The following is a 24621-nucleotide window of genomic DNA, read 5'->3' on the forward strand; positions in this document are numbered from 1 at the left end:
CTTTAAAGTTAATGAATTTATTGCTTTTTTAATTAATTACTCTCTCTTCTCATAATTTTTTTGGTTCTTAAACTATATATTTAACTAATATTAGAACAGTACTCCATGAACAAAATAATTAATATAAGAAAAGAGGAATACACAGGGAAAGAACAACATATGATTTTCTTAGTTAAAAGGCTAATTTAATATAAGACAAATGAATACATACCCACCAATATTATTCTTGGACCTCTGATATTGGCAAAACTTGTAGAAGATTAGCTATAGTGTGTGGAGAGCTTTGACAGATCTTTATATATAATAATTAATATAAATGTTGAGATAGAGATTGATTAGGAATAAAGGATGGAAAATAATTATCTCTACTATACTTTTGTTTGGTGACAATTTATTGGTAATATTTACAGCTTTATATATATTTTTTATTTAAAGTCAATTTTGTATAAATATTATCCCTTAAAGTAAGTTGTATAATTAATGATTTTGTAAGAAAACAGAATAATAATCGTTTCTTTTTACGAACTAATTAATCCAATGTATACTCTTTTTTTATAGTATAAAAAAAATTTAGTGAGAACAAAAAACTAAATTAGTAATACTAGCTAAGATTGTTTTTTTAAGGGTTAAAAAAACTTTAATAATATTTAATTATTTCGAAAGGATTAGACCATATTTATCACAATATTTGTAATTGTGCTAATTCACATTTTATGATGCAGAGTAGTATAAAAAGTAAAAATATCATGAATGATTATTTTTTGCTAAAATATCATTAATGATTATTGGGAGAAGTTAAAGAATACCTACTTTTTTTTATACATCAACTAAATTTATCTCTAAATAAAATTTAATTCAAATATACCTCTATTTATGTACGAGTCTTGTATTCAAATTATCTTCACGCACTCACATAACTAAGACATAATTTTAAACGTAATAGATTTGTGTTCTTTGTAAATGGATGTTAGGTTTGTGGGAAATTAAGTTTGGACAATTTTTTTTTTTTTTGACGTGGTGAACAGAGTCACACAAGATTAACAATGCAGCAAACTAGAGTCGGTGGTGGAACATCCTCGAACCAGGATAGCTCATTGTCTAACCGAAAGGCATGTTTTGTCAAACCATGAGCTGCAAAAATCTAATCACGAGCCACATAGGAAAAAACTGCCTCCGAAAATTTAGACAATAAAGCTATAACAACTTCAAACAGAGCCTCATCCCATTGAAATAACACCTTCCCATTGTCACCAAATTTGAAAAAATATCACAACACCAAACCAAAAAATAAAGTTATATTAGAATGACAATCTTCAAGAAAAAATTAAAAAGCAACTTTAGAAATTAACACATAATTACACATCACTAGCTCAACAATATTAAAAACTAAAAGACCAACAAAATTATAAGTATAACTAGCCAAAGGTAAAATCTTTGGCTAGTAACAACATACTAACACCCTAATTTAAAATTACTAAAAATTAATATCTTTCAGATTATATTTAAAATTAAACTTAACGGTGAATTCTCAGTAATTGAAGACTTTCTACAAAATAACAGAAAAATAAAACTCTATTACCACACAATAGGAATGATGGTAAATCAATCCAAAATAAATATAAGGACTTAAAAGACTAGAAAAACTTATCTATTAAAAGTGAAAAGGTCGTTGAAGTAGAAATCATGGGACAAGAAGGATCACTTCTCATAGCCATTGATCATACCACAAAACTACCCTAAAAAATAGGGACAAGACAAAAAATGGCACAAAAGCCATAAAAGGCACAGAAGTGATAAAAGACATCAAAACCATCAAAAATAGTACAAAAACTAGTAAGAAACTCTTTGAATAGCTAGTAAAAAGAAACAAAATAAATAAAGAGTATAATTTTACAACACTAAAAGAAATACAAAAGCAAAATTCTTTAAGAAGAAAAAAACATATAATGAATTCATAATAAAAAGTAAAAAAGTTGACTTTTAACAAAAACTATAAAAATTAAAACGTGCCTTAGAATCCTTATAAATGGTACCATTAATTGTTCTTAAATATATGGTAAAAACAATTAGGAAATTAAATTTTCTTAAAAGATTAATATAAGGTATCAAAATAATAATCATATCAAATAAAGAAAAAAACTTTAGTATTCACTAAAACAATTAAACTGAATCAAGTTTGGACAAAATTTTGATTAGAGAAGAATGAAAATTTTTGAGAAGTGATAGAAGTAAAATTAGTAAAATGATTAAAAAAAATAGGTAAATATAATAGATTTTGAAAAAGATGGAAAAAATTAAGGAATAATTACATAAGACACTATTTTTTATAAAATATTTACATTTTTACGTTCAAAGAATGTTTTTTTTTTTACATTTTTACGGTTTTCTGAAAAATAACACGAAAACAACATAAAATCAACAAGAAAACAACATAAAAGTAACATCAAAATAACATCAAAATAACAACAAAAAAACAACAAAAAATAACATACATATAGCAAAAAAATTAACAACAAATGAACATAATTTCAACATAAAAAAACCGTATTTTATGTAAATAAAATCAAAAAAGTCGTAAAAATGTTTAAAATTCTGTGAAACCGTATTTTTGTTGTTTTTGTGCATTTGTGAAATTAACCCAAAAATTAAAGGCATCAAATTAATAGAAGTATACAGTGTAATTTTCATGATTATTAATGGCAATATATTGTAATTAATGATAAATATCAAATTATTGTTTGGAATTTTTACAAAAATACTAGATTTTGTGTTAAAGTTTACAATTTTACTGTCACACGAATTTTTTTACAAAAATACTGTTTTTTAATAAAACAACCTAAAACAACAAATCAGAACAATTAAAAACAACAGTAACAACTAAAAATCCACCGTAAAATAACAGTGAAAACTTAAGAGTGCACAGTATGAAACTTGCACAGTATTTTTGAAAAAAAAAACACAATATTTTTGAAAAAAATTCCTCCCCATAGTAAAAAAAAAAGTTTAAAATTTCAGTATGTGATGTAAAAATCCCTTAAAAAGATAGTTTTTTTTTTTTTGAAAACGTAAATGTACCCGTTATACAAAAATGTAAATGTACGTAATAGCAAAAATTATTGTATGTCAAATTTAACCATCTTGTAGCATACCATCAAAAAGGTTTTCTTTTTCGCTCATGTATTAATCCTAGACTAGTAAATGGTGTTGTTTATGTTGGAAATTATTTTACCAGGATCTTAGATCTACTCACAAGTATGTTGATTAACACCCTAAATATGAACTTTCTAAAACGATGAAATAAACACATATAAAGTTTAGGAAACCTTACATTGGGTGCAGCGGAATAATATGACTCCTTCCGTTCAGATATCTAGCCCTTGACTCCTTTCTGTAGCAGAGCATTATCAATATCTGAACTTGGATCTCTTTCTCTGAATCTTTGATGCTGAAACTCCTTCTTGCTGAAAGTCTTTCTTCACGATCTTCCTCACTATGGTTGAGGTATCACTTGCTGTGTGTGGGCACTATTCTCACACTAAGAATTTCGAAATTTCAATGAAGAAGATGTTGGGTTTTATGCCCTAAATAAAACTCATTTCATATAATCAGATTTACTTATTAATAAAGATCAGAAATAACATTTTATGTTGCATGGTTCACATGATTTATTTCATGATTATATGTATATAATGTATGAATTCTTTTTAAGTCCAGAACATATGAGTTGGTTAAAGATTATAGTGTTGTCAGCACAGTGGAATATAATCTTTATTATATGTTCAAAAGTTTATTCCCTGATTTGTCAGAACACTCGATTTAGACTAACATGGTATAATCAGCGATAGGTATTCTTACACCTTGGAAAAGTGTTATGTCCTTTCCAGGACATTGGCAAAGTTTACCAGTATCGGATGTATGGAGTATACATCAATTGGGACCGATATTGAACTTTGATTAGATATATTAAAACTTACCGTAATATCTATTCAATTCAATATCACCTGTTGATCCTAGATCAAATGATCTCAATCTTGATATGGTTAGGCTCAATCTCAAGAGTGTTATTTATGTTCTTTGATTTGTTAAGTTAAGCCTACTTTTGGGTCAGGGTGATACTTACATTTTGGGAACACGGTAGTGCAATTGAGTGGGAGCGCTAACATAAATATGGAATCTATAGCTTCTATTTGGCAAATAGAAGTAAAGGATGATTTCCTTCGAGCTTAACCAAACGAAGATAAAATACATTGAAGGTGTAGCGGTAACAGTAGTGCTTTTTCAATGTAGATCATCTATATAGAGGATCATTGATCACATTAGGGTTATAACAATGGATAACTAATGACGTGTCTATATCATGGAACATATAGAGCGTTTCTATATGACTGAGAGTGCAATTCCAAGTTCTAAGTGTGGATTCAATGAGGAATTAATAAGTTAGGGAATTTACTTGGTAAATTCGGTTCGACTTATTGGAAGCTCGGTTATATAGACCCATGGTCCCCATACTAGTTGAGACCATACTGCTTGTAAGAGTCAGTTAATTAATTTTAATTAATCAATTATAATTCTAAAAGTTAGACTATGTCTACTTTATGAATTCTCACAGTTTAAGGATGAAATCGTAAAGAAAAGGGTTTCTAGGTTTAATTATTAATTAAGAGACTTTGTATGTCTAATTAATAATTATTTTAAATGACAATATTATTTAATAATCTATTTTAGTTATTAAATAATTAGTTTTGGCATTTAAATGATTAGAATTGGAAAAATGGCATTTTTGGAGAAATTGAAATAAAATTGAGGAAACTACAAAATCCAAGTGAGGCCCATATCACCCTATGGCCGGCACCTCTTTGTGTGTTTCCCAATTATTATTTTCAATTTTCATTGCCATGTAATTGCTAATCAAAGCCTAGCAAAAATAGGAAAGTGGTTGATCACACTGAATAAGGCAGTTAATTGATTACACAGTAATTAAGGAAACTGTTTTATTTGGAAAGTTGTGCTCTCCCTTCTCCCTATATAAAGCAACCTTTGTTCTCTTCTCTTGTAAGCCATAAGCCACGAAATTCAAGAGAGAAAAAGAGAGAAAATTTCGAAATCCTTGTGAGATGAGTAGTGCCCACACACATCAAGTGGTACCTCAATCATAGTATGTAAGACTATGGAATTTCTGCATCAAATAAGGAGAAAAGAAGATCCAGGTTCAGATCTTGGTGATGCTCTGCTATAGAAAGGAATCAAGGGCTAGAGATCTGAACGGAAGGAGTCATAATATTCCGCTGCACCCACTGTAAGATTTTCTAACTTTATATGTGTTTATTTTCATTGTTTTAGAATTCATATTAGGTTGTTAATCCAACATACTTGTTAGTAAATCTAGATCCTGGTAAAATAATTTCCAACAGAAGAAAGATAGAGTGGTCGGCCAAAGATAGGGAGAGAGAAGGCTCAGGTTTTTCTCTGAAGGAAAAATAGAAAATTTAAGTGTAATTTTCCTGGAGCCTTCACTATCTATTTAGAGCATTCCACTAGGGTTAGGTTTGAATTATTTGGCATTAAAATAATGAAAATATCAGTTTAAATTCCCTACAAAAGTGGCCGGCCATGCTTAGTGGACTTGGGCCTCACTTTTTGCAATTTTGCAGTTTTATCTTTTCTGCATCTGATTTTCTCAAAAACGCCAATTTTCAAATTCAACCATTTAAATGTCAATTCTAACTATTTAATAACTATAAATAATTATTAAATAATATTGTCATTTATCATATTTATTAATTGAACCATACAAAGTATCATAATTAACAAATATGCCCTTATAAACTCTTTCTTTATAATTTCGCCCTTACTTAGTGACAAATTCACAAATAGACATAGTCTAATTTGAGAATTATAATTGATTAATCAAAACCAATTATATGAGTCTTACAAGCAATATTATCTCAACTAGTGTGGGGGCCATGGGTCTATATAACCGAGCTTCCAATAAGTAGATCAAGAATTTATTACTAAAATTCACTAACTTATTAATTCTTCGTTGAATCCACGCATAGAACTTAGAATTGCACTCTCAGTATATAGAATGCTCTATATGTTCCACCATATATACACATCATTAGTTATCCATTGTTATAATCTTAATTTGATCAATGATCCTCTATATGAATGATCTACACTGTAAAGGGATTATAATTACCGTTACACCCTACAATGTATTTAATCCTTAAAACACTTAACCCCGTATAAATGATATTTCAGCTTATGTGAAATGAGATCTCCACCATTTATTTTCGTTTGGTCAAGCTCGAAGGAGATCATCCTTTACTTACTATTCGCCAGATAGAAGCTATAGATTCCATGTTTATGTTAGCGCTCCCACTCAATTGCACTACCGTGTTCCCAAAATGTACGTATCACCCTGACCTAAATGTAGGCTTAACTAACAAATCAAAGAACACGAATAGCCTCTCGAGATTGAGCCTAATCATAACAGGATTAAGATCATTTGATCTAGGATCAACTAGGCGATATTGACTTGAATAGATATTACGGTAAGTTTAATAAATCTAAGTCAAAGTTCAATATCGGTCCCTTCCGATGCATACTTTATGCATCCAACCTGAGCTTTACTTTAACCAATGCTCTGGAAAGAACATAGCATTTCTCCAAATGCAAGTAAACTCTGTTGTAGATTATCATATCAGTAAAACCCTGTGTCTGATAAATCTAGGAAACTTTATTCACATAGTCATGTTTACTTTCCAATGTGTTGACATCACAATAAACAGGATCATGTATGTGAAAAGGGTTTCAGACGAATTCATACATTATGTACATATAATCATGAAATAAATCATGTGAACCATGCAACATTAAATGTTATTTTTGATCTATATTAATAAGTAAATCTGATTATATTGAAATGAGTTTTATTTATGGCATAAAACCCAACAGTTTATGCTTAGGCTAAGTTAGGTTAAGTACTTTTAACAATATTTGGTGTAAGAGTGTAAATGGATCGGGTTGGATCTGATGCGGCTATAATCCGACATGATCTACATCATGTAAGGATTCGCCCCGCTAGATTAGATACTCAAATCGGATCAGATCTGACCCGACTTTTTTTTTTTTGTTTTTTATTGAATTTTAATTTAATATCTAAACTTATAATTTTATATCCATTTTAATTTTGTATTAGTATTATTCAATACAATACTATGTTTGGTATTGACTTGTATTAATAGATTGTGTAAAGCTATAATATATTTTCAAAAAGCTCGACCCCAACACCAACTACGGGTCGAGTCCGGGTCCGGATCCCAGGTCTGGGTTTGGGTCCCCAGTTCGGGTCCGTATCCCGGTCTGGGTCTGAGTCACAGGTCCGTGTTTGGGTTCGGGTCCTAGTCTTGGGTCTAGGTCTGGGTACAGGTTCGAGTTCAGGTACGAGTTTGGGTGTTGGTCTAGGTCTGGGTCCCAAGTCTTGGGTCCCAACTCCCGAGTCCTATGTCCGAGTCCGGGTCCCGGATCCAGATCCAGGTCTCGGGTCCAGGTTTTGGTCCCGAGTCTAGGTCCAAGTCCCGGGTCCATTTCTCGAGTCCCACGTCCTAGATCCGGGTCTCGGGTATCGGATCCCGAGTCCAAGTCCAAATTCCGAGTCTGGGTCTAGATTTGGGTTCCGGGGCCAGATCTGGTCCGGATACCTGGTCTAGGTCCCGAGTCTTGGGTCCGGGTTCGGTCCCAGGTCCGAGTCCAGGTCTCGGGTTCAGGTCCAGTCCCATGTTCGCGTCTCGAGTCTCGAGTTTAGGTCCTAGGCCCAAGTTTGGGTCTCGAGTATCAGGTTCGGGTCGGGTCTTGGGTCTCAAGTCCCATGTCCGGGTTCGTGTCCGAGTCCGGGTCCGAGTTCCAATTCTGATCCCTAGTTTGGGTCCCGAGTTCAATTTCAGGTTTGAGTCTCGGGTTCGAGTTCGAGTCCGGGTCCTAGTTCTGGGTCTGGGTCTCGGGTCCAGGTCAGGGTCCGGAGCTGGGACCAGGGTCCCAGTTCGGGTCCCGAGTCTAGGTCCAAGTTCGGGTTTGGGTCCGGGTCCAGTTTGAGTCCTAGGTCCGAGTCTGGGACTCGAGTTTGGGTCCGATTCGAGTGTGGTCCCGGGTTGGGGTTAGGATCCGGGTCTGGTCACAGATTCGGGTTCGGGTCTCTGTGTCCGAGTCCGGGTCTGGGTTCCAGATTAGGGCCCTGAACTGGGTCTCGGGTTTGGGTCCAAGTTCGGGTGTCTGGGTCTAGTTCCGGGTCTGATCACGGGTTCAGGTCTAGTCACGGGTTCGGGTTCAGGTCCTGGGTTCTGAGTCCCAAGCTTGGATCCCAGGTTCGGGTCTGGGTCTCGGACTTGGATCCTAGATTCGAGTCCTGGTCCGATCCCGGGTCTTGGGTCCAGGTTTGAATCCTGGGCGGGTCTGGTTCGGGTATATCTCTATCCCCCACCCATTGGAACTACATATATAGCAAGTACAATCCAGTTAAACAATGTCTTGGATGGAGCACTCGGGCTTCTGGAAGTACCTATCTTTGCGCAAATACAAATTAAGAGCATTCGTGCTTCCAATGAACTGGTTTCTAAAAAAATAAAAATATAAAAATAATGATCTTTATGTTTAAGCAAACACAAATACCCAGTGTGCAGTTGTCATATCAATAGAACACAAGCATATTGATAATAATCATAAATGAATGATCGTAAATTGAACAGAGATTCTCCAGTTTTGGCAGACACTGAAACGCCAAGATGGAACTGCTATCTTGTCACAAATATTATTCAGATCAGAAGAATGAAAAAAAACGAATACTGACTCATTTTGCTTAAGCACTTTTCACATATTGATCAACACGTGAGATGTGAAAGGATTTAAGTACCAATCAAAATGAACAATATACCCAAGACAAATGCTAAACAAATGGGATCATCCATTTGACATTTCAACAAATGCTCACTAAAATTATCCAATATGATAGAAAAACAGGCAAGAAACGAATGTGTCCTTCCTTACATTATTCTGGAATTTTGAGATATCATCTCGTATGTTGTATCCTAAAACAAAAAGTTTGTATTCGATAATTGTCAAAATCATTTTTATTGTCACTTAACCATCTTTTATAGCATTAGCACTAAACATTAAAGCCTTCAGCTCGGAGACACATACGATGAGCCTCGATCCATTTTGTACAAGCGTCTTCCCCATGTTCCACAATACATTCATCTCTCAGCCTCTTGGTATCTGGGCAGGCACAGCAAATTTTCTTCTTCGGCTTTGTTTCAGGTGCAGGCTTATTGATAGGTGTTTCATGTTTTTGCTGGGAACTTGCCAAAGCTAAAGTAGACGAAGTATCGTCTGTTGGTAACCCACCCATTTCAGAATAAACTTGGAGGAAATGAAATTGAACTCTGAAGACAAAGAAAAAAAACAGAGGATCATGAACAGTAATGGAAGTATTATGCACTTCAAAGCTCATGGGTTAAACTAGTTCAAGTAAAATATTGTCTGATAAAATGAATGAACACAAAAACTAAATATGTCTAGATGACTAGAAGGTTGAAAAACAACACTTGAATATCTACAGCAAGATTATGTAACAACTGAGCAAAAACAAAAACCAATTCACAGCCTAAATAGCTCACAAAGTCTAAGCTTTATTATTATACAGTTGCACAAAGTAAAAGCTACAAATCAAAAGTAAAACCCATAAAACTGAGCATAACCTCAACTTAGATATAAAAGTAAAATAAAAATCACAGTTGAAGATGCCCTCATTGATTGTCTAGGCCCGCTAAGACTGGAATCAACTTAAAGAGAATTTCCTGTTGGATTTTCAATCGACCACATTTACTAACCTTTGAATTCATGGTGGTTCGTAATGGGCTGTAATTGAAAATCAAATAAAACCTTGATTCATGCACCAAAAGCAAAATCCAGTACATACACAAAAGATCCATTAATTATTTGTACTAGAATGGCGAATTGTTCTTCAACTGGACATGCCACAAATCTTATTCAACCGTGAACCCTTTTGGGCCTTTGATCAAACATATGGTGCGTGTATTGTTATATATGTATGTAAAAGATTCAAACTCACAACAGGATACATATATATATATATCTATAAACAAAAAAAAAAACAAAATTTGCAGAAACCCATTAATCTACATGGTAAAAGAAAAAATAGCCATCTTTGAAACAATTTTACAGCCCAGAAAATTTGCAGGCAAAAAGAGGAGAATGAATATGAAGCAAAAACACCCACAACAATATTCTTGTAAAATCATGCTAATTCAAATTACCATTCACACAATATAAAGAAAAAGAAGTGAAGAAGAATAACTTACGGTTCAAGGGACGCTGCTTTGAGGAGACAGACACAGAGGTTCCGGTGTGCTACGTAGACAAATCGAAGTCCTCTCAAGCTCTTTCGGTTCAAAACATACCGCCTTTAAGCCTTTCCTTTCCCGTGTCGTTTTTATTTGGACCAATACTTTTTTTTTTTTCTCTAAATAAATAAATAAAGCTTTTTTATATATAAATAAATCAAATACACAATAATAATAACTTTTACATTTAGAGCTTCTTCCAACCGTCTCCCAACTCGGTTTTATCTTTCCACAAAATATATTCCAATTGTTGCAACATGTCCATTTTGTCTTGCTGCTCCTGAGACGACTCTACATGTGGTGGTGCGGTGCTCTTTTGCTCAAAGTTGTTGGAGCAAGGTTCCAATTAGTGTTGTGGCGCCTGATGCCATGTTGTTCTCGAGTTGGTTCGAAGCGGGTTTGGCATCGTGGAACACGACTGAAGCTCTTGAGGCTGGTATGGTGTGTTGGTCAGTTTGGACACATCGTAACGATTTGGTTTGGAACTCCAAACACCCTGATGCGAGTGAGGTAGTGGCAATAGCAAAGTTAAATTACGTTGAATGGTTTAATGCTCAAAACCTTAATGTCACAGATGCAAGGTTAAACTGGCCAACTGCACTACCCGTGGAGCAATGGACAACACCTGATTTCCCTTTTGTCAAAGTTAATGTCGATGGTGCACTTTTCTCTGTCCAAGGGCAGTATGGACTGGGTTTGATTGCAAGGTCTGCTGCGGGTATGGTCTTGGGGGCCAGAATTCTATCTAGAGAAGGCTCTTTGCAACCTCATATTGTCAAAGCCATTGGTATCAAGGAAGCTCTCTCTTGGAGTAAAGCAAATAGATGGTCACATGTTGTAGTTGAGTCGGATTGTTCAAGGGTCATTAATGATTTGCAAAAGTTCAAAAATATGGCTTATGATCATATTTTTTATGATTGTATGACTCTGGTTGCTGATTTTAATGTTGTTTCTTTTATTTTTGCTAAACAGTCTGGTAATAAGGTTGCGCATGCCTTGGCGCGATCTTCTCTTTCTGAGATTGACCATACTTTTAGTAGGGATTCCCTACCTTTTGTTATTGCATCCTTGATCTTGGATGATTTAATTTAATGAAATTTAATTATTATATATGGGAATTAGCTTATATATCATTTTTAATTTATTCTTAAAAAAATTATTATTTAGGTTGCTCCATTAAATTTATGTTGATTTTTATGTAAATTTCTATGAATATATATATATATAAAATAAATTAATTTAAAGTATAAAATAAAAGACCCCTTATGTATATTATTTACAAAAGTTTTGATATTAATTCATTCCTTTTATTATTTTGTAGATGTTCCTTAGAATGAAAAATTTAGATTAATTTTTCTAATATTAAAATTTTATTATCAATTTTTTTTATAGTAATTATTTATTTAGTCATAATTTTAATGTTGCGGTTTATAAATTATTATATTTTATGTGGTAACCTTTTTTAATTATCTCTTAATATATATATAATCTTATATACTTTTCTTCTTGGTAAAAAATTGATGTGAAAATATTACTACAATCAAATAGCCTCTGTAATAAATAGATCCTTCAAATGCAAATTCTATTGATTTGGTTGGTATTTGTAAGAGGTAGCTATTAGCTACTGCCTACTGCCCCAATAAACAATGATGATGGAGTTTGCTACTAAAATTTTTCCTTTCTTCTTTTTTAGAATGCTTTCATATCAACAAATCATGTGTATACATTTCAAATGTATTATTCTCAGATCTTTCAAAGTCAATTAATAAATAAAATCCGTTATTGACTTCCACCAAACTTCCTCTCAAATAATTTTTGATAACACTTGAACATTAAGTTATGTTTCTTTCTCTTTAGTCTTCAATGGTAACTTTCATTTTGTTTTTCTTTCTATAAGTATTTTATGATTGTAAATATTATGGTGGCTATATAAAAGCTTTAAATGGGTATATTATTGAGGTATCCACTAAATAGTGAAGAAATTACAATGTATTGGTATAATATTAATAGCTTCATTGACTATTTTTCATATATTAAGAGAGACTCGTACTTCAGGACAATAATTATACTTTATATATGGGTATAGCCAAAGGGAATGTTTGATTAGAAAATATAACTAAAACAAAATCAATAAGGGTGTCTTACGGTTATGATGGTAGAATAATAACGATTAGGAGAATAAAATAGGATAGTTAAAATAATTAATTAGTTGTTTTATTGGAATTTTTACATATATTTTTTGATAGAAAATAGAGATAGAGATATTGGAATCAAAGTGAGAAAATTAAAGTAATTATACATCTAATAAAATATAATGCATGTGGGGTAGGAGGAGGGGGAAAGATAGTTAAAGGATTACAAATGAATATTGACAATACTTTTATAAAGTTATGTAATTTTACAATATTAAAAAATTCTCATATGCAACTTGACACTACTCTTATAATTTTACCAAAAATGATGCATAATATACATTAGTTAAAACCTTTGACCAAACAAAACAATGTTTTTTACATTCCCTTTTCCAATCAAACAAGTCGAGTGTGAATTTACACTTGTGTTTAGCACTAAACAGTACAAGTTGATGACTTTACAAGTAGTGATTATATTGATTACACACTTGAAGTTGAAGTAATCTTCCATATCCACCACCCAAAGAAAGAGAGCTAAAGGCAAAGAGAGTAATAATAGCTTATGAGTTATGACAGCATAAAGAAGATAATGGGATTGCTGAACTAGCTAGTATCTAAGGTCCCAGCCTCCATGTGATGCCAAATACAATCCAATCCAATCTATAAATGGACTGGTTAAGAAATGGACCCCAGAAATTAAACATTATATAAATGAAATTATTAAATCAGTGATTATATTGAAAAGAATCCTCAGAGTGTGTAGAAGTAGAATTAAACCCACCCCACTACATGATCATATATATTATAGTCCTTGTTAATGGCCCCATGGGATGGGAAGCACTATTGTTTTTCTCTCCAGGTTCAAAAGAGCATTGGATGGCCTCAGAACTTTATCAATTGAGAAGACAAAATATAATTCATTGTCAAACCTATCAAGTAACAGCTGACAAAAGCTGCCATTCAATGACATGTGAGGTTCTATATCCAACTATATGTATATGCCAATAAAATTACAAAACCTATTGTGTTTGCATCAGATGGCAAGTGTAAACTTGTGAATTATTTCAACGATGTGCTGCTGTATGAATAAAAAAACTTTTAGTGTATTTCCTGAAAAGGCAGAGCAGCCTAGCCAGAATTGAAACTGCAAAAACTGCTTATGTGTGAAACTGTAAAAAGCCTAAAAACAATGATGATGGTTTCATCAGTTGAGTGAAATAGCAGCTGTGCTCTTCTTCTCATTCCATAACCCAAATGTGTTTCTCACCACACAGTTAGATCCAGAAAAGTGGAAAAAGAATAGAACAAAGGAAACTCCTGAGACAGAGCATAGAGAGAAGTACCTATCAAACTTCTAAGCAATGTCACTCAGCTTAAAGAAAGAAACTTTCACCAAAGAAGCATAAGTTTTTAAATCAACAAAACAAAGATGACATTTGATCATGGAAAATAAAGTTACATTTTTATTATATATGATGTTGAGTCAAAGCAGCAAGTGTCCTACAAATGTAATGAAATAGAAAGTTACAGATATCTCATGATTTGACATATGGCCTGAGGAAATTTACAAGAAGGGTATTCAGGATAAGCTAACAGAAATGGCTGCAAACCATTTTTCTTATTTTCAGGTTAAGCCAACATGGCAGCCCAAGATCTTGCTTTCATTTTTCAGATCCCAGCTCCAACAGGATTTACAAGATTCAGATAAAGACACTAACCCAGAATGTATTTGATCTATTCTTCAATGAAATCTGGTCTAAAAGTTGTAGCATAAAGCAAGAGATACTTTTTCAGAATGAACATAAAGTTTTGCACAAACTCCTTCAAAGAAAGGCTTTCCCATTTTTTATTTTCATTTCTAATCAAGAAGTAGAGGAACCAAATTAAAGAATTGAAAATCAAGAGTACCTTCCTCCTCAAAATTGATATCCTCTGCTTTGTAAACAAGTAAAATGTAGTTACCCAACTAATCGTATTTTTCTCTCCATGAGTAAACAAGAAGGAAAATCCATGAAAAGGCTAGTGCAATATCTCCAAAAACTTGCCTGGGCCAATCACGAGCGAGGTCTTCAAGTTTTCTCTCAAAGTAAACTCGCCAAATGGCCATGGCGATGTGAAGCAAGACACACCCTTTAGCAAAGAAACTTTGAAACTCTCTGTCTTTAACAAAAGCCGCCATTAACAGTATGAAACCAATAGCAAATAGAAGCAAACCCGAAAATGAATCAGAGGTTTGGATCAAAAGCTGATCTTGTGGCGTTGACCCTTGAAGCTTGATAGCAGTTTCTCTTCCATGGCCAAACACAGCGAACTCGTTCGCATAGAACATCATCAGAACTCCACAAGTCAAAGCTATTGAAGAGTGGAGAACACATAGGAGAAAAAACCCAGATAAACCCATTAAGAAAATAACCAAAAATAAGCTTTCCTTCCTAAGAAAATTTGAGCTTTGTTTGATTCAATTCATCTTTCTATTACTACTGTGAAATCATTTGTTTGAAGCAAAGCCGGAACTTCTACAGAAAAATGACTTATTTATTGAAAAAATAGAACTCCTCCAATAACTATTTGGGACCCATGTTGTACTATAGGTAGATTTAAAACGACTAATAACAGTAAGATTCAATTCACTGAAAAACCCTAAACCCTGATTAGGCTCAAGACCCAGAACAAACAAAAGGGCAGGGACCAAATTACAAGAATTTCAGTAAAACTGAATATCTTCTTGAATTCTTCACCTTCAGCACCCCTTCAAATGATTTTACTTTGTTTCAGTGTTAAATAAAAGACAAGGAATCAAATCAAATAGAAGGCCTTGACAATCCTATGGCTGAGGAATTGTAGGTAATCAAAACTCTGGTTGGGTTTTGCAATGAGAGAGAAAGATAAAAGCTTTGAAAAATGAGAACTGACATACATGGGATGGGAGTGTGATCTCAACAACTCAATGCTTTTGTTGGACAAACTGTTTTACTTATATGAATTTGGGTTGGAGATTTTAGCCCCCTACTACCAAATTTAGAAAAGAAAAAAATTAAAGGAAACTTTGGGTTTGGAGAAAATGGTAAGGGAGATTGATATTTGAGAAAATAATAATAATAATAGACAAAAGGGTTTTAAATAGCATAGAGAGTGCTTCCCCTATACAATACATACTCCCACCACAACCATGCAGAAAATGCCATTCTTTTTTCAGGTTAATTACTTGCTTCTTCTGCAACCCAATTATAAGTTTGTGGGTCATTACACCAATGGGTTACCATTCCTTTTTCTTTGGTTACAACATACTATTTTGGGAACATGTAGGGCTGCCCTTCACTATCCAAAAATCAGTTTTTAAGTCGTTCTAAAGGGGTCAGTTTGATTATAGTCTTTGATAATTGATTTTGGTTCTTCCTCATTCACTTTTCAACCCAAAAAGCTTTTTCATGTCTTCAATTAGTAGCTTTATGGCCATTAATTCATTTACATTTACATTTACCACGACTCACCAGACTCACCAGCCACTGACCAATTTGCAATTTTTTAACAAATAGGAGAGAGCTTTCCTTTCTGTTTTCTAATAATTTTTGTTATTTTAAATTATCATTATATTACTTTATTACTAAGAAAATACTTGCTTTTGTTTTCTTTCTTGAGGTTAAATCATTTTTAGTTCAATAATAAGATAACAAAAAGAAAAAGGGGTTACGTACATTGTAGAGAGAGGGTGAGTTGATACATAATTGGAAGTATTAAATAAGGACTTAAACACAGAGGGTCTTTTGAGTGAGACAGGGATGTCATATCTTTTGAATAAAATAAAATAAAAAGAATATTTCAATTGAATATGCAAATCAGATACGTAATATATTCATGAATGAAGATAAAAAAAAACGAATCTAATAGGATTCATACAAGATGGTACCTTACCGGGGTTAATTAAGTTTCATAAGGTTAAATTTACAGATCTCATTTTCTTAGCAAATAAAAGTAGAAACATTGCTCCACAATTTTCTCTAAATTCAAACTAGCCTTTTTTAATTTTTCAAAATCCTTTATTGAAGTTTAAGAACGTGGGTCCAATATGTAACTCCAATGGAAAATAATAATGATAAAGCAATAATATAGGGGAAACTTTAGTATATAACAAGCTGTATTAGCTTTGTTATGTGCGCCAACCAATAAGAAAATTATATAAATTTATATTGAATAATAATATAATAAGGTAAGTTGAGGGTTTCAAAGAGGAAAGGAAGGAAGGCATCATCATAACAAATGCAAGGTCACCACTAACACCACCGCACTTACAGCCTGTTTTGAGAGTCCCATCCCAAATCTTGAGCTTCTGTTGGATCGTTGCCTTGAATTCATCAAGCACACATCTCACATTTTCACACAATAACTAATCACATGCACTCATGCACGTTTCAAGTTTCTTCCAAAACAAGAAGAATATCAACTTTATTTTATCATAATTTCACATCTGTTGGCAAAACTCACCACCCCACTTGTGAAGCTTGTTGGTGTAAAATATCATTTAATTGAGAGAGAGAGGCTGAGCTTTCTATGATGTAATCTTTACTTGGTGCCTAAACACTAAACATTCTAATGTCTCACCAAAAGAACCGCTACTGTTTCACTGTTTTAGCTGAATATACCATCTCATTATTTACTTACTTTGACGTATTTATGGCATTAATTACGAATGGTTTATGTAGATGTATATGCTTTCCAAACAAAAGATGACAAAGGAGAAACATGAGGAAAAATTGCAGAAGCTCGAATTGAAATTATTAAGAATCAGGGTATTTACAGCAAAATTGAATATATATATATATATCCACAATTCCCGAAACAAAAATTAGAACCGTATTTTTACATTCCTTCTGCACAGATTTTAACCTGGTGTTCCTACCAGGGAGGTTTAAATGAAATAAAGTGGAGAAAGAAAATATAAAAACATATTCTTTGGGTCAAATAAGGGGAGTGGGAACCAATAAATGGAAACAATTAAAATGAGTTGTTGTATCTACCACCGGCATTCACCTTTCGATGACGCTTTGATCCAGATTTCCTTTCTCTTCCACGTCGAGTAGAAGCTTTCTTTCCTATCGGTGTCCTAACTATATTTTCTCTCATGGAAACTGGTTTAAAAAGCCTCACTGCTGGAGGAGGAGGAGGAGGCATTTGCTCCAGGACGTCTCTGTGGTATGTCTGCAGAAGAGAAAAAGATAAATTCACTTAAAACATTTAGTGATATGAAATACATCTTATTAGCCATAAGGATCCCACTCTGGCAAGGATCCAGGCATATCTTGTAATGCATGCAATTTCAAATGTAATTTAGCAAAAGGAGCCAATTTCACCATTTTCTAAGTTCAAGGAAAAATGGAAAAAACTTATATGCACAGTGGCAATGGTTAAATGGAGCGATGTAACAGAGCCTTACAACCCGTTCAAAAGAACAAGTCTACAAAGAAAAATTGAAGGAAAAGCATACAAAATATTTGGAGCAAATGCCCACCTAATAAATAAACAATTTGTAACAACTCGCACCTGTATTACGAAATTTCGCCTTTCACAATCCTCAAACATATTAATGTTCCAATCCGCTTTTGCCATTATTTTGTCCCTCACCATGGAGAAGCTTAACTGATCCCTAGAAGTGAAACGATCAACTTCGTTGAACCATAGACATGTAAACAAATTGGTGATAGGAATGTGCTCTCTTATAATTGCACAACCTTCAGGAACATCTACAGAATGTCAAAGACAACAAGGAAAGATAATCACATTAGGAAAAAAACATAATACATGCAGACACTTACATACATTCATATGCCTAGTCTTAATATCAACACATGAATATAAGAAACACAAACCTACCACTAGTTATAGGAAGTTTAGCCTTGGAATAGGGTTTTAAACCCTCTTTTCTATAAAACTCAATCTGCTTATCAATCGAAGCATTAGTATACTTTCCAGCAGCTTTATTGGCTTCTGCCTCCTCAAAAACATCATAGCGCCTATAATGCCTTGATATTGCAAAAGTCGCATTTTCCCGCCACAAGAACCTGAATCAAATCAGGTTTAGACAAGAATGTTAGCCTACCACACATGTTTCCAGAAGGTATAAACATATCGTTGTTCAAAAGTATGATTTTGCAATGAAATAATTGTTTCTGATAAAATAATACATTATGGAAAATGCCTTTAAATATCATTATAAAAAGAGAGGAAAGATGAAAGATTCAAAAGGTCAGGAATCAGGATATTAAGAAAAAGGAATGCAGAAGAAAAAGAAAAAGATATGTGCAACTAGGGACCAATTCAAATCTCACTCTATATGGAGCCAATCATTGATCAGATACTTGTTAAAAAAAATCATTGATCAGATGCAGTAACATTACAATAATTTAGCATAACTTCTCAAAATTTCAATTATAATGATACAAATTTCCTTAAACACTAAAATAATTACAATAAAATATTAACCAAAAACTAGGAAAGCTAATAGAAAAAAATAAAGGAGTATTATAGTATTTCATTTTTAATTGAAAAATAAGTTAAGCTTCATGCTCAGCATCAGTGTCAAGCAATTTAGTCAAACCCATCTACATAAGCTCTAAACAATAGCTTGACTCTAGTGCAGCAACAACAACCCTTTGTCAGTTGCTAGGAAAACGATTACAACGCAAATTTAAAGAATAAAGATCCTTTATTGAACCTCCAATTTTAAACACCACCCCCACAAGAATTCAAAAGGATACAAAAGAGAAAGTCTTACCTCTCAAGAATTTGATAAGGATCTACAACAAGCTCGAGCTTTCCATCAATCCATATGGAATATCGAACATTAGGGAAGATCCTGTGCAGTAGAAGCTTTGGTATCTGTAGAAGAATATATGCTAGAACTTCATTCATCACCATTTCTACCATAACTCTTCAACTATTCAAAAGGAAACTCCAACAATGACTAACCTTTCCATTACGTCTTGAATCATTGTATGGAATATTATGAACTACAATTATTCTCCACAACCCAATCCGATTACCACTTTCCAAGACACTTGAATTTTTCAAATAAGTTTCTGTCTCTTCATCAATAAACATGTAGAAAGGAACATTTTTCCTTGCCAAGTCACTAACATTCTTTGGCTGTTGTACTATGTCATAATTTCCTAGCAAAGGTGTGAGTTGTAACCATGAGAAAATGCAAAAATCCATGCTTAAAAGCAATATAATTTTGCAATGTTCTAAGCTCAGACGTACGTACCAAATATAGCTGATGCAACAATGACCTCATGAAACTGCTCCAACTCCTTAAGGTCAGCTTCATCAATGTCAAAACCAGTCTGATAACCAGGTTTACTTCCTTTGACAAATCTGAGAATAAATGATAACCAAAGCACAGGAAATATAAAGGTTTGGCATATCATTAGAAATTTGTTAAAGTCCAAGCTATATTTGATAAGAATCCAAGCAAAACGAACAAAGAGACTAAAACTTACCCACAGTGCACTGTCATAGACTCCTTTATATCAAAAGAATCCTCTCTCTGCTTTAGTGTAGGATATCCACCAAATTCAGAGCCTCCAAAAAGCTCAGTACTAGTTGGATTCTCGTCATGCATATAAGTCAAATTCTGAACTACCGGTGATACTGATGGGAAGCTTGGCATCATATCTACAGCCTGCTCCACGGGAAGATAACAAACTGGACATGCTGAAAGATAAGTAGCAACATAATCAATACCGTTTGTAGGATGTATAATATGTCAATTGATGTTGCTATATTATATCAACCTCAAGAAGTTGTTAAACCAATGTACAAATGTATATCAGGTTGCAGTTGCGAACAAGTAGAAATGTCACATAAAGTTAAAGAAAAAGGCAATTAAATAAAAGTATAAAATGTCACTAAAAAATTGAAGAAGGGTACTCACGACGTGGTCCAATCCTTTTTGGGTTGGCTGGAGGAGGAGGAGGAAATGCAAATTTTTCACAATGATGGAAAGATGGATGAGTTTTTCCAGGAACTCTGATAGTAGAAAGCTTTGGATGGAAGTGGCGTTGGTGATGACGAAGAAACAAGTCACTACTTGTATCACTTCTTGAGGAATTTTTTTTCATTCCCGGGAAAGTTCTAGAATTAAATGATGTTTCCTCACCCACAGCTATAAAATTTTCGATATGGTGTGTGATGCTCAAATTGACGTTTTCTGTTCCATCATTACAGAAAACAAAGCATGAGAAATATGCTGTTATACTATTTCTCTCCGGCCTCCGGGAAAATCCAAACAAAAAAATCAGATTAAATGGTGCCCCACAAAGGCAAACAGCCGATACAAAGAGTTGAACTCCATCAGATGGTAATTATTTAATATTGTGAAGTAGTTAAAACATGAATTCTTCTTAAAATAAAACATGGATATCTTCAACATACATAGTCAATCACAATCCCCAACCAACACCTCGGTTGCTGAGTCAAAAATGAAACATAAGTCTGAAGGTTCAACATTAGTAGTTAAAATCTCTCAAAGAAAAAACATTAGTAGTTAAAAACTGCTCTGAATATATCACAGTGACTAATTACCAATTATAATCATTCTCACATCACAGGGGCTATTCCATATATAATATATATAAATATTTACATACATATGACGAAGAAAAAACGCACCTTTATTAACTGTAAAGGAACCAAATACAAACACAAGAAGAGCAAGGAAGACCAAAAGGAGCATGGCAACCTTCCTTCGACCAAAGAAGCGACAAAGCAAAGGCCGAAGCTTTTCCTTCTCTCTTGAACTCGAAAGGAGCAGCTTTGAGGACTTGCGCACAAGAACTGGTGTTGACTGATAATTCGAAAAACCATTTTGTTGTTGCAGTGATCCATAACTCCCAGTACGCAAACCTAATGGCCCTCCAGTCATTATACCTTCAAAACGATAAACCCACCTTTCATCTCCTTCTTCTCGTAGAAGAAGGGTCTTTCATTCAAAATGTATATCGGAAAATATATATAAAAAAAAATTAAAAAATCCCGAAGTCTTCTAACTCCAAATGATCCACAACCCAGAATTTATCCTTGCTAATAACCCAAATAAATCCATAGAAAAAGCGTCAACTCAATCTGCAACCAAGCAAAATATATCAACTGAATCAGACCCAGTTCCGAAATCACACAAATTTAAGTTTCCAAACGCTATCAATGGCCAATGTAATAGGAATTCAACAAAGAAAAACAAAGAAATCGATCAATGCTATACAATTCAAACTCACATTCCAAGCAAAACCCACCTTTTTAAATCACTCCTCCGATAGAAACCAGATGAAACCGATCACATTAGACGGAAATGAATCGCAACTTGGAACCAAATTTTCGAACAAAACATAGAAAATTACGAGGGATCAATAACTCTCAGTGGCCCAAATAAGAAATACGAAATCAAATTCAATCTAAACCCAATTCGATTTTCGATGTGATGAAGTTTTCTAGGGTTATGTTGTCGTACATATTTCGGCATTCCCGTTCGCGCCGTTTATCTTCTTTCGTATATATAAATTTATTTTTAGAGAAACCTTTTCCACATTTAATAAATAGATTAATTTATAATCTGACCATTAATTTTATTTTATTGTTAGACAAAAGATGAATGCTCATTGAGTCATTTGTTAACTGTTAAGTACATTATTCTAATCCATTTCAAAAAAAAAAAACTGTTAAGTACATTAACAATCATGCGGAAATATTGTTACACTAAGCTAATTCATAAATACAAAACTTAGCAGATACATTTATAAAATTGTTACAACAAAACAATATATGGATTAGAAATCAACCTGAAATGAGTGATAATGGGCTTCTAAAAATAAAAAAACACTAACCTTAAAAAATGGTAGTCTTGTATACCAAATCAAGTCACCTTCAGTGAAAGACACTATAATTCAAGAGGGATACCCAATCAAAAATATATTTTTATATTTTAAAGTATAATTTGTGGTGTAAGCATTTAACTTTAACTCATCCTTATAAATACATATTTAAATTTAATTTTTAACTATTATAATTTCTAAGCTAACTAAATTTAATTTTTGACCGTTATAATATTTAAGTTACTAAGTTTAATTTTTAACCAAATTTAATTTTTGACGCTAATAATAGTTCTTAAGTGGTCTACATCATTAAATTTTATTTGTTATATAAAAATTTATTTAAATATACCAATAAAAAAATGACACATAGATATTAACTTTCTACTTAAATAGTACCTATAGAAGTTTAAAAAATATGATTTAAGTATTATTACGGTAAAAAATTAAAGATTTATTCATAATTAGAAGTTAAACTTAAATATTTATGTCAAAAATTACACTATTTTAAAATTGATACCGTATATTTTTAATAATATTTGTATACTATAATTTAAAATCATACATATCAATATGTAAACTCAAATTTGTTCAATATTATTTTTATTATTTTATTTATATAAATATTAATAAGTTCAAATTTAATATTTACATAAAATTAGGGATGTTAATTTTTGGAGGCATCCATAATTCATGTTTGATGTACAGCGCATGCACTTGGGATGGATGGTGAATTAGCTTAATAAGAGTTTAAATTTTCTTTTTAAAAAAAGCCAACAGTTGAGTAATTAATAAAGTTTTAAAATTAACTATGAGTTTCACACTATTATTAAAGAGCATTGTTATTAACATCTTAAAGTGTCTAATACTTATATTATTTATTAAATTAAAATTTGTGGGAACTGATATTGAATTCTATCAATAATAGTATACTAACTCTTATAGGGCGACACTTTTAAACATGTCTTAGCATTTCTATTAAAAATATATCAATAATAGTATACTAACTCTTATAGGGCGACACTTTTAAACATGTTTTAGCATTTCTATTAAAAATATAGAATGTTAGAGCATCTCCAATAGAGTGTTATAAAGATAGTGCAAATGCATTTATGTTCATAAAATTCAACTTTAATGCTAGTGTATAATGTGGTCTAAATTTAACACGTGCTAAAAGTTGTATTAAATTTGGCACAAAATAACCTCAGTAGTGAACTTGATATCTTCTCTGATTACAAATACAATACTTTATAAATGTTCCTCTTTTGAGAGAGGCCCTTGCCAGTTGCCACGGCAAAAGAACAGATATACAGTAATATATAACCTTTCTATCAAATCAAATAAGCTTTATATAAATAAAATAAAATCAATATATAATACTATATGTTCAATCTCTCTCTATATTACTCTGTGAAAACAAAAGATAGATCAGATCTGAATGATATCTCAGATCCTCTTTTGGATTGGACTGAAAACTCGATTATGAGGTGAGTTTTTTTTGTTTTGAATTAAATCTTTCATTCTTTTTAGATATTCATATGAGTTATGAATTTTAGAAATATCTTTTCGAACCCAAAATCTTTAATACCCTAAATTTTCTTGGCCCGTGAGACCCCAATTTCTCCATAGGAGACGGATTTCTAAGACATAGTAACACTATTCCTCTAGTTTATATTATTTTATTTTTCATTTTTGTGCCACAGATTGTATATACATACAGTATGTGAATCTAGATAACACTAGTCCTTTAGTTTTAGATTCATTAAGATTGTTTGTAGTTGGTTTGTTTGAGAATTTATGCTTGGTTCTTTTTGAGTTAGTGAAAGACCTATAGATTTTAGAATTTTTGCTTAAATGTTTGCACAGTGTGATGAAGTTTTTGAGTTAAATTTTTTAAATTTAGTTTTGAGCCTGGGAGATCTCGGTCAGTGTCGTGTTGGGTTGAAGGCTGAAATGGTGGATAGTTGATTTCATCTTGTTGTTTGTTATTGATTTTGTTCTTTTTGGGTGATATAATATGATATAGTGGTAATTTTGTTATAGGTTTGTTTATATTGATTTTGTTCTATTTTGTGCCATTATTTATGGCTTTGGCGCCTTACAAGGCTTTAAGCACCTATTATATGGTTGGGCCCCTAATTATTTAGGGTAGTTTGTTTAAATTTTCACGATTTAGGTATTGAATGTATAAGAAAATTTTGACGAGAATAATAT

The 24621-nt window shown here is 32.7% G+C and overlaps 4 protein-coding genes across 4 annotated transcripts; 1 reads left to right on the top strand and 3 right to left on the bottom strand.

Moving 5' to 3' along the window:
- Nucleotides 1-8939: 8939 nt before the first annotated feature.
- Nucleotides 8940-10528, bottom strand: LOC133036824 (cytochrome c oxidase copper chaperone 2). The gene is made up of 2 exons (XM_061113587.1): nt 10377-10528; nt 8940-9437 (listed from the first exon to the last, which is right to left on the bottom strand). Exon 2 carries the CDS (start codon nt 9401-9403, stop codon nt 9161-9163), a length of 243 nt encoding a protein of 80 aa, XP_060969570.1. The 5' UTR covers nt 9404-9437; nt 10377-10528; the 3' UTR covers nt 8940-9160.
- LOC115699833 (uncharacterized) lies at nt 10004-11510 on the top strand. The gene is made up of 2 exons (XM_061109346.1): nt 10004-10050; nt 10610-11510. Exons 1-2 carry the CDS (start codon nt 10004-10006, stop codon nt 11508-11510), a joined length of 948 nt encoding a protein of 315 aa, XP_060965329.1.
- A 2447-nt stretch (nt 11511-13957) lies between these two features.
- Nucleotides 13958-15859, bottom strand: LOC115707213 (uncharacterized). Its single transcript, XM_030635096.2, has one exon. It carries the CDS (start codon nt 14949-14951, stop codon nt 14517-14519), a length of 435 nt encoding a protein of 144 aa, XP_030490956.2. The 5' UTR covers nt 14952-15859; the 3' UTR covers nt 13958-14516.
- A 1432-nt stretch (nt 15860-17291) lies between these two features.
- LOC115706374 (probable hexosyltransferase MUCI70) lies at nt 17292-22136 on the bottom strand. Its single transcript, XM_030634006.2, has 10 exons — nt 21835-22136; nt 21215-21667; nt 20478-20753; nt 20044-20257; nt 19809-19918; nt 19514-19713; nt 19320-19423; nt 18419-18606; nt 18089-18288; nt 17292-17746 (listed from the first exon to the last, which is right to left on the bottom strand). The coding sequence occupies exons 2-10, from the start codon at nt 21465-21467 to the stop codon at nt 17543-17545; spliced, it is 1749 nt and encodes a 582-aa protein (XP_030489866.2). The 5' UTR covers nt 21468-21667; nt 21835-22136; the 3' UTR covers nt 17292-17542.
- Nucleotides 22137-24621: the final 2485 nt, after the last annotated feature.

This window comes from Cannabis sativa, chromosome 1, assembly GCF_029168945.1.
Source record: "Cannabis sativa cultivar Pink pepper isolate KNU-18-1 chromosome 1, ASM2916894v1, whole genome shotgun sequence".
NCBI lineage: Eukaryota > Viridiplantae > Streptophyta > Magnoliopsida > Rosales > Cannabaceae > Cannabis > Cannabis sativa.